The sequence below is a fragment of the Crocodylus porosus genome, unplaced genomic scaffold (assembly GCF_001723895.1).
Source record: "Crocodylus porosus isolate Cpor-Errol unplaced genomic scaffold, CroPor_comp1, whole genome shotgun sequence".
Taxonomy (NCBI): Eukaryota; Metazoa; Chordata; order Crocodylia; family Crocodylidae; genus Crocodylus; species Crocodylus porosus.
This window is the reverse complement of record NW_017728949.1, coordinates 18,287,427-18,298,567: the sequence shown is the minus strand read 5'-3', so window position 1 is coordinate 18,298,567 and position 11,141 is coordinate 18,287,427. Positions and strand designations below refer to the sequence as shown.

At 46.1% G+C, this 11,141-nt stretch overlaps 1 protein-coding gene across 9 annotated transcripts in view; it reads right to left on the bottom strand.

Moving 5' to 3' along the window:
- LRRFIP1 (LRR binding FLII interacting protein 1) overlaps window positions 1–9,526 on the bottom strand; it is a 189,001-nt gene extending 179,475 nt beyond the window's left edge. For all 9 annotated transcript variants that reach the window (XM_019553797.1, XM_019553798.1, XM_019553788.1 and 6 more), the window contains exon 1: window positions 9,382–9,526. In XM_019553797.1, the coding sequence (XP_019409342.1) occupies window positions 9,382–9,471 (90 nt within the window). In that variant the 5' untranslated portion in view covers window positions 9,472–9,526. The remainder of the gene's footprint in view (window positions 1–9,381) is intronic.
- Between the last annotated feature and the right edge of the window lie 1,615 nt (window positions 9,527–11,141).

The following is an 11,141-nucleotide window of genomic DNA, read 5'->3' as shown; positions in this document are numbered from 1 at the left end:
GAAATTCTTCCTTATGTCCAGCCTGAAACGGTCTTGCAGGAGTTTGTGACCGTTCGACCTCGTCATCCCTTGGGGCGCTCTGGTGATCTTTTTTAAAAATCACACACAAAACGTAAGTGTTGAGTCCTACCTGACAGTAATCCTGGAAAATATTCAAGTAACGAAATCTAAAATTTGAAGTTGAAAACACTCTCATAATGCTATTAAAAACGTGGTTTGCTTCAGTTATTTTGTTAATTTTAATGAATTTTCAAATGTACCACCAATAAAACTATTCTTGCCTCTTGAGTGCAAAGTAGAAAAGGGGACAAGTGTTCTATGTTCTAGCATAGGAATAATGTAAGCTATTATCAATGAAAAAAAAGTTTCCATACAGTGTCACCAATATAGTATATAAATGACTTTTCTAGGTAACCTAATACAACTGGAATTACTATATATAATCTGATACCCTGCTCCCAATTCAAGGAAAAGCTACATTATGGTAAGGAGTATACATCCTCTCCTTTTGACAGAACTGGTTCATTTATACAGATGACAAACTTCCTTGCTACATTTGGTAGCCTTCTCATATCTATTTAATGTTGTGCCATAACAGCAAACACAAAGATGGAAGGGAAGTCAGAAGAAGAAAAAAAGGCATTCCTTGAAGAAGTGTTGCTGCTTCAAGTCTGGGTCACCAGAGTGTAGATGGGGTTGACACACTGTAGAGCAATACAAAATCAGCAAGTTCCCATACAGTTTAACAAAGCATAACGGTTTGGTTTTTTAAACTCTTGATCCAAAAAGAAGCCTGCAGAACGCCATGCAGAAAGCTTGGTGATTGTATCCAAGACATTTGACAACACAGAGCAAGATGGAACAAGTTATTAAAGGGGAATTAGAATTCTTCTGCAGCAAGTTTTGCTTACAAGACTGCAAATTAATGGATGGTACCTGACCAGCTCACCAGGTACCGCTGGAACTTCATGGGTGGTGCTTGTTAGCTTGGAGTCAGGAAAGCAGCTGGGCACATATTCATCTTCAGCACACACTGGAGTGCTCTGGGTCAAGGCCCTGCCTTGCTCATACCTCTGCAGTAGCTAACTACCTGTCAGATACTTAAAGGGAGGACCGATGGGAGTGTTTGACTCATTTTCCTTCTTGCCTGTACGAGAAAGAACTTGGCCAGGCCACAGGGTCTGCTGGTAGGAAATGAACTGATGGAGGGAAAGCTAAGTCACAGAGAAGAGATTCACAGGGAGTCTTGTGGCCTCTTCTCACTTACTAGAGCAAATCCCACCCATGAGGTCCAACATGCAGACAGTCCTGACTCCTGCACATGAGCCTCATTGCTTTTGCAGAACAAAACACAGGCTGGGCAGACACAGCAGACTCACAGTGCCTGGCAATGCCATCCAGGTTGCCCCTGAAACTGCAAACAGTGGGCCTGCCTCTTCAGACCACTTGGGGTGGGCTCATTAGCCCAGGAACCACCCCAGTTATCACCATGCTAACTAGTCTCCCTGAAGTGCCCCACAGTCCCCACTACCCTGCTTCCATTTTAGGAGGCAGGCTACACAGAATGGTATGGCATGATTAAGGATGCCTGCCATGACAAAATGACCATGTAGGCATGGCCAGAGTCCTATCTAAGCAGGACTGAAGTCTTTGGGGTGATTTTCACTCTTACTAAATTGGGATGCAGTTGAATAAAGATAAGCATGAAATACTGCACCTAGGGAGAAAGAATCACCAACACACATACAGACTGGAAGATGACTTTCTAAGCAGCGCAGCAGTAGAAAAGGATCTCAGAGTCATAGTCAATTCCAAGATGAACGTCAGTCAATGTGATGAAGTGATCAGTAAAGCTAACCACACTTTATCATGCATTAGTAGGTACATCACGAACAGGTCCAGGGAGGTGATACTTCCTCACTATGAGGCATTGGTTAGGCCACAGCTGGGGTACTGCATCCAGTTTTGAGGGTTGCACTTCAAGAGGGATGTGGAAAACCTTGAGAGGGTCCAGAGAAGGGCCATTTGGATGGTCAGGGCTGGAGGTAAGGCCCTATGAAGAGAGACTGAGGGACCTGGATCTCTTCAGCCTCCGCAACAGAAGGCTGAGGGAATCTAGTGGCTATCTACAAATACATCTGGGGAGAGGGAACAGCAAGAAATAGGAGATGCTCCATTTACCAAGGCATCCCTTGGAGTTACTAGAAACAATGGCCACAAACTGAAGGAGGTCATATTCACAGAATCAATGAGTTGGAAGGGACCTAGACAGATCATCAAGTCCAACCCCCTGCCATGGGCAGGAATGAGCACTGGAGGTGGGAGGGGTCATAAGACCCCAGCCAGGTTCAGGTTAGACATCAGGGAGAACTTCTTCATGGTAAGGCTTGCCAGATCTGGAATGGGCTTCCAAGGGAGGTGGTACTCTCCCCTACTCTGGGGGTCTTTAACAGGAGTCTGGACAAGTACCTGACTGGGGTCGTCTGACCCCAGCGCTTTTTCCTGCCCAGGAAAGGGGGTCAGGCTCGATGATCTACTAAGGTCCTTTCTGACCATCTATGAATTGTAGAATAGCCAGCTTATGTTTTCATAGCTTTCAAAGGTATGCCAAAACCATGACAAACAAATGTACTAGTCTTTGAATTCTGACAGGACTCCAGCATGTATGTCCTTGTACCGTTGGCCAGCATCATACCATTAATGGAGTATTGAATTGATAGATTTTGCTAGCACCGCTGACATATATTCCTAGAGGAGAATAATATAGTCCAAAAGTTTCCACTGACCTAAGTGCAGAATAATACGCTGGCATCATCACTCATCTGTGTCAGTGCTTGAAAGTGGAGAAGCCTCTCGTTGATCAGCTTTACTCTCACCCTTAAACACTACTGCCAATGCAGAAAATAGTTTCAGCATTAGCTAGAAGTATATACATTTTTAAAAAATCCTCTCTGGACAAATAATCCTTCCATTTCTCTCAAATTCAAAGTAGGTTTTGTTTTGTTTTGTTTTTTACCCAGGGCTGCTTTTAGTTAAATTTGCATTCCATGTAAGCGTTGTACCTTTAGAAAAAGTTAGATCCAATTAGTAATACTTCATTACTCCCCTCTTGCCCTTTGGCACAATAGCTTTCTCTAAACTGAAAACACTGAGAACACTCAACTATTTTAACACATATGGACATGGTACTTGCTACTGTATGTCACCTGTTATCCCACCTCTACTCTGAACAGGTCTATACAATGTGGTGACAAAAATACCTGCAACTGACCTACTGTAGGATGGACTTCCAGGGGTAAATCAGTGGTGAGCGTACAGCTAAAAATTCTTGGTGTAGAAATAGCACCAAGGAATTAAGTGCTGAACCTACTATATAAAAAAAGTTGTTTTTGCAATGGCCTTCACTTATACAATTTCCTTTCATTTGTTCAGAACTACTTCCTCCTAAAATTGCGCTCTCACATCCTGTAGAGGTGAGAAAGCCATGCTCCAAAAACCCATGTTCAGCCTTTGCTCTCCTCCTATGTTCTATATGAAGTTTCTCTAGGGAGAGGAGTTACATTCCACAAATGCACCAGAAACAGAATGGTAGTTCTCATTTTTAAGGCCTATATTTCAGTTGTGAGGGTGTGTAGTTGGACTTTTGCTTGGTCAGGTGCATTCTGCAGAAGCATTTGATATAGCAAGAACTGTTGATTTTGGGGTTAATGTAGCCATAGCTGAGACAGTAACTGCAAAGACTCAAAAGGAAACAGAACATTACTGGAAAGAAAAGAGAAAATTTAAAGAACATCACACAAACGCCAAACAATTCCCAAACCTCAAATGCACAGGCATAAGATCTTACATGACAAAATATTGGCATAGCCTCTTCACTAAACTCATATGCTCAGTCTTAACACAGCAAAATAACTAGAACCTACAATATAATTTGCAAGCTTCTCCAATATAATGGAGAGGGATGGCTGGAGGAAGTGTAAAAGTGAATGGACTCACATAAATTCTCTCTTAAAACTTTGTGTACATCATCAATTGAAAACAATCTCAAAACTCTGTCAGACCACCAGAATGAGACTGGGACAACTGGAATCTCAAAAATGCCATCATCTATCTGAACACCACAGCATTCTTTGCATTCTAGGTGCTCTCATTAGGGGGGAGGTCTGGGATTCATTGTAAGCTTTTTGGACAAATTAATCCAAGAAGTTTTCACTAAAGACTATGTTAAGAGTTTCACTTTTTTTTTCTACCAAGCAGTAAAAACATGTACACAGGCAGTTACTGCAGAGCACCAGTGAACAGCAAACCATTTTCCCCTTTTTACCTTGTAGAAAATTAGGCTATCTTGCTTTTCAACAAAATTAAGAATTCATACACAGTATTAGTGTTAACACTATCCCTTGGTGAGAATTGTGCATACCATATTGAATTGATACAAGGTAATATAGATCATGAAATAATATAGGAAAAACCTTGAACTTTGTTTCTAGATCTTAGCCTTACTGCCCAATGGAAAAGATAAGAGATATAGTTAAGTAAGGAGGCATGTGTTCGTGAATTTGTTGCGTTTTGGGGTGAGGGTTTGTTTGGGTTTTTCTTTTTGGCAGAGATCTTTGCTTGATCTAGACAAATTCCAAGAAGAATAACAATCCCACCGGCAGTTCTAAAGGTAAGAGCAAAGAATGACTTCATTACTGGTTGACACTAAGGAATATTTATCATATATAAACACTTTAAAACACTTGAGAGAGCTGACCCAGAACTATAAATAGGTTAAGCCTCCTGATGTTAAAATAATTTTGTTTTGCATTTAATAAATTCACGCTTGAATAGTAGGTCTCTTCCTAAAACAGACAACTTTGCTAGAATTAATACACCTCTAATCCATCAGGACGCAATTTTGCTAAGCCAGGGAATTAATAACCAACAACTGTGCATATATAAAATTTTACTATGTTATTCTATGGAAGTGCACTTTACTTACACTTTGGAAAACTACCAAGCCACCACCAATGGAATGTACTATATATATATAGATATATATAAAGGAATTCAGGTTGCAAAGGTTCAGAATATCTCCAGTTAATGCAAATATATGACTGATGACAGCGAAGTATAACTCAAGGCTAAGAAATGTCTGAATTGTCTGTGACTTCTGAATTCTCACTGATTCCTTTTATTCTAGATCTATTCTACAATTTATTATATTACCCTGTACTAGTATTTCTAAGCAAGAAAGGGAAAAGCAATGCCTCCATTCTAAAAAGCCAATCTGGATATTAGTTTTATTGCACTTTTAGAACTTTTTCTAAGGTGCTGAAAAGCCTAACATATTTAAATCACGGATAACTGAAAAACCAGAGGACCTTATGGGCCATTTAAGTGTATAACTTCTACAATGAAAAAGGGATATCCACTTAAGGAAAAAATGCTCATTAAATACACAGAACTGTCTCTGTGAGGTGGAGGGGTGCTTTAATTAGCAAAGCTGCGGAAGCAGCTCATCCAAGGGGCGCAGGTGGCTCCCACCACTATGCACAACCTGGGAGGACATGGAGGGTGCATATGTCCCCAGACTGGGGGGGGGGGGGGGGGGGGGGGTTGGGCTGCCGCTGTGCGCTGGGCTCTTCCCAGCCAGGGCTTGGCTGGGCTTTGCTCAGGACAGGCAGCGGTGCTGCAAGGGGAAACTATGGGAGGGCTGCAGCCACCCCAAAATTCATCGCAGCACCCTCAACCCCCCTCCCAGCACCGCTGCTGCCCACCCTGCCCTAAGCAGCCTAGCATCCACCAGGAAGAGCCTGGTGCAGCCTCAGCCCACAGCTGCAGTCCACCTGCCCCATCCCGCCTCATGCAGATCCAGGGTACACATGCCCCCCGCATGTCCTACCAGGGTGTGTACAGCAGCAAGAACCACCCCCTCACCCCCACCCCGCAACCCCCAGAAAAGCCATGGCTCTGTCCCGTACCCCACCCTAGCTAGGCAGCACCTGCCTCAGCCCCACCCTAACCTTCATCTGCCTGCCCCCCCCCCACACCCCTTCCCTCCCCTTCCACCACAACAGAGTTACCAGGTGCACACAGCTCTCCAAGATGCCATGCTGTGCTCCTCGCTGCCTACATGCTGCAGCTGAGCACATGCATGGGCCATTTATTGGCCAAATTATTGATCACATCAGGCCAATTTCCAATAGTCATTTTTCTTTATATTGTTGCCAGTCCAATATTGGACCAATGTGTCAGCGCCCCTCTAATACTATACAATGACTTTATGTGCACAGAATGACATTGTGCCTTTAAGATATTTTTAAATGCAAAGATGTCACAGTCAGAGCTAGAATATATAAAAATAAATTTCTCCATACAACCAATTACACTTGCTCGCATACATTTTTGTCCTTTGTTGCAGTTAAATTGCTGTCTGTAATATAAACTGCCCTAAAAACCCTATTTATTTCTACACATGGTATATCATAAAGAAAGTGTGGGGGGGGAGAGAGGGAGGACGAGCGGAAATACTGGCTTTAACACAGGTTCTTGGCACAATCTTGCTTTTTATCTAATATCTTGTAACTATGCTGTGGCTGTCTCTTAGTTGAGAAAGAGGAAATAAAACAAGTTCATACAGAGATTACATCAAGTGAGATGGGAAGGGATAACATCCCAGACATGCGTGTGTGTATGTTATTTGTAGAAAGAGAGGGTTTTTATGGGTTGGTTTGTTTTTTTCCCCCAGAAAGCATCCTACATGTAAGCTTCTGGCCTAGAAGTGTTGGAGTGCAGTTGCCACTTAGTTTTGCATGCTCCTAACCAAAAGGCCAAGAAGCAGCTACGGGAAAAGCATGAAAGCAGTACCCCTTTGCCACAAAATTGAAAGAAACTTAGCAAAAGACTTTTTCCCTCATTTCTCAGGCCAAATTAACCAAATCAGTTCCAAATTTTATCAACTGTTCAGTCGTTCAACACTGTATGGCACTATCCTACCTCCCAGACTGTTCAGCCGGGGCTACAGAAACTCCCAAATCCCTGGCACGCATCCTACAAACAGGCCCCAAGGCCATACGCCTTGGAATTCTGATACCCCCAGTCTTGCTTGCCCCTAGCCAAAAGAGCAAGCTAGGAAAAAATCCTCCTTCTCCATAAAAATAGAAGTGTGCAGCTGAGATCCTCCCACTGGAAAGCTATATATCAGGAACTACACTTCATCTGAGCCAAAAGTATAGGTTAGTGCAACATATACTTCAATACAATAGATGATAGTGCCCACTGAACACAGTCTCCATTATCACTGACTCTTATCAAGTCATGGTGATCCACTACAGTGCATCTATTCAGACTTTCTCTTCGTTCCCATAGCTTAGCTGCACCTTCCCTTCCCACTTCCAATATCCTTGTTTCTTTACCAGCTTAAGTGTCTAGCAAACATCACCAAACAGGGCCCAAACAGTTCACCCAGACTCCTTTCAGAGAGGGGCTGACAGCCTGGCACGTAATATTAGTGTGGCTCCTCCCACCCGAAAGCCAGACCAAGTCCTATGCCTGACCTGTATACAAAATTTTAGAGGATCCCAGGACTTGTGACAAGAACACCCAACCTAGTCATGACTAATTAGCATACGGATCCTTTGTGTGTCAGTGGCAGGTATATCTGAAAAACACATGCATACCCCAAACTGAGCAGTGCTGAGCTATCTGGAGTACACACATACTGAGCAGTGTTAAGCGGTGCAGTCACCATGGCTTGCAATGCTGTTGATTCATCTGCAGCCCAGCCCAATGAACTGTATAGTAAATCATGAGTTGGTACCCCACTGAGGTGGCAGGCAGCTGATTTTGCCAGCAGATCGTGGGGCTGGCTGACATTTTTACAGGCTTATTGTGATGGGTCCCCAACACTGTTGACTGGTTGAGGGGCTGTCCATTGTGCAGTGCCACTCCTCACCACTGAATGGCCTCACTGAGAAGTGAGCATTTTATTTTTAGTAAGTCGTTTCTTGGGGGTTTTTTTGATTTTGCAGGTTCTGTGAACATTGCCCGATTTTGCAGGCAATGCCAGATTTCTGTGAAAGAGGCAAAATTGTTATTTGAGTAGGTCTCTAATCCTGAGACTTTTGGCTTTGGACTAATATTATGCATAGTTTGTTCTCTAAGCAGGTACTAAAGTGCTGCTTAAAAAGGTGTTTTTGTGCTAAACCTGTGCTAAGTTTGCAGCAATTTCAAAAACCAATAAAATGCATCAATTACAAATAAACTAAGTCTATTGTTACAATATGCAAATTAGTACAGCCATATTTATTTCAAGGTTTTTTGTTTTTGTTTTTTCAAATTTGTTCCTCAGGATCTGACAGTAAGGCAGGCAAGGGGTGAGGGACTCACACAGGGGTGAGAAGTTGAGGGGACTGGACCCCCCATATTTAAATTTTCCCTGATGTAACAGTGGGAAGGGGACAAATTCAAGACAAACGTATAATAAAATTTGATTCTATATGTGTATATCAAATTTAAATATTTTCTATATTTAGTATATAATTACTGGGGGGGGTCATATTAGAATCAGGGTCATCTTATATTTGGAGTAAATACCGTATTTGGTTCCAATGAATTTTCCAAGTTTCCACTGCATGGAGCATGATGCTTTAAAGAAAGGCAACAAAAAAAAGAGGACAAACCCGTGCCAAACTGCCAAGGGGCTTGTTGTAGATGAAGCCTTCAAGGCCACACAAGAGCTAAGCAAAACCTGCACAACGGGGTGGCAATGAAGATGCAGGCATGAAATTAAGCTACCGTTTTGCCAAACATTGTGTCCGACAACCTGACAGCATGAACACATGTAATGCCATAAAAAATAAAGAATAAAGCTGGGCCGCTTGCCTAATCTGGATGGGGACTTCAAAACCTATTTGCTTTGAAATTTGGAAGCCTGTGTCATGTGCCGGGGGTGAACCTGTGAGATGAAGGGCAACGTTCCCTCCAGCCCCATCCAACACCCATGCTGCAGGTCGGCTCTGGGATGCACGAGGTGGTCTCCTAGGGTCCATCCCTGCAGCCTTACTTCTCCATGACAAGACCTCTACATCTCACTGTCACCCCACTCCCCAACCCATGGACTAGGCAGAGCGCCTGGTTCTTCAACCACACTTTCCCTGGCCCGCACCTGAGGCCACCCCCACAGGCGAGATCCCGGGAGCATCCTCGAACCCAAGGGAGCAGCCGGCGGCCTCGACCCGCTCCTCCCTCCCACAGCAAGAGCAAGGCCCCCCAGGCCCCGGCTCCGGCCCCACAACTAGGCTGGACCGGGGGAGGGGGGCGGCGCCGACCGTTACCACCCCCGTTTCCGCCGGGCGCGCGGGAAGCCCCAACCAGCTGGAATCGCCCAGCCCTCACCTCCCGCGCGATCTGGTTGAGCGCATCGTCCTCCGCCGTGAGGCGCTCCCGGTTGGGGAGCCTCTTCCGCCCGGCGCCCTGCGTCCCCATCGCCGCTGCTCCCGGGCTCCGGCGTGACCAGCCGCCACCCTGCCTGCTGGCGCGCATGCGCACACGGGCGTGGGCGGGGCCTCCGGTCCCGAAAAGGGGACCAGCGGCCTCGCCCCCGCCCCAGGCCAACGGAGCCGCGGTGTCGTCACGCCGGGGCAGGCAGGGGGCCCGGGGTTGGCACCGTGTCACCCTCCCAGGGCGTCGCGGGGTCGAGGTGCGCCAGGAGGAAGCCGGAGCCCGCAGGGAGAAAGCTCCAGCTCCGGGTGGCAGAGCTCCTTTCAGCTGGAAAACCTCTCTCTCTCGTTTGCCTGCAGGCAAAGACAAAAGCGACAGCTCAAGACCCGGCGCTTTGCAACGGGCCTCCAGTCTGCACGGTTTGAGACCCGCTGGACTAGCCCGGTGGGTGTCGTCCTGTGCGTCCATCCCACCCACACGGCCCCGGGAGAGACCGGATGGTTGTAGGGCCCCAGGGCAGGGGCGACACAGGCTCCAGGCTTGAAGTTATTCAGTGATTTAAAGGGACACAATTCTGGACGCCTGGCCCCCAAGTACTTCGCATTGTGCAGCACTTTACACCATCCAAAAGCACAGCTCCTGTTGACTTAAGTTACAGGTGCAAATGCTTGGCATTTGTACAGATTAGGCATCTTAAACTGAGCACCTAGAAAATAAATCATTAGACCAGATTCACAAGAGGAAATAGCCACATAAGGCACAAGCAGATGCATGCGTTTCCCCAGGGACAATAAGCAGCAGCATGTACTTGTGCTGCTCCTAGTGGTCTCCAGCGAACACCTCTGCACACACACCCTGATGCACAGCAAGTTGCTCAGGGAAGGGGAGGGGAGGCTGAGGCCAGACCCTGGGGCAGCCCCAGCAGCCTTACCCAGGGTTTGGGGGGGCTCTTTGGGCTGCAGCAAGTAGTGATCCAGGTGCATAGGGCCTGGCTGGCAGCCAGAGCATGGATCTGGCAGCCAGGCTTTGGTTTCAGGTGGTGCACACTGCTGCCACTTGCCCCACACAGATTTCCCCTCACCACCACCTTTTTTTTTTTTTTTTTTAATACCAGGAGTTCTAGTCCAGATACCCAGTATCTAATTTTTGCCGCCATGTGGCAAGTATACTATGCGGTGAATCCGTTTGTGTGCACCATGTGCATATTGCCGTGCCTTAAAAGCCTTTCAGGTGCCACAAACCACACGTTCCCACTTGTGGGTCCATACTGGGGCATTTGGATACTTTGAGTGCATCCACATATGCAGGGGCCTGCAGTTGCCATGGCAACAATAGCAGCACAAATTTGTGCTGCTGTTTTTTGCTGCTGTGCATCCCCCTGCACATGAGGTTGGTGCGGGCAAATTGTCCCAGGTGTGGTAAGGGAGGGGTGCTGGCCCCAGCAGCCTTACCTAGGGTCCTGGGGGCCTCCCAAGGCAGCAGCAGCAGCCGCCATCTGGCCACTTGGAGCCTGGCCAGAAGCCAGAGCGTGGTTCTGGCCAGCCAGGGCTCTGGTTTCTGCTGCTGCATGCTGCCGACTTGTGCATCCTAACACTTTTCAATAGCAGGTTTTTTTTACACCAGGATTTTCCTCAAATGGGTTTGAGGTCCTGCAAACTACACATGCACACTTGTGGGGATGCGTCCCAAGTCCAAAAGCTAGATTCTCAAAACTC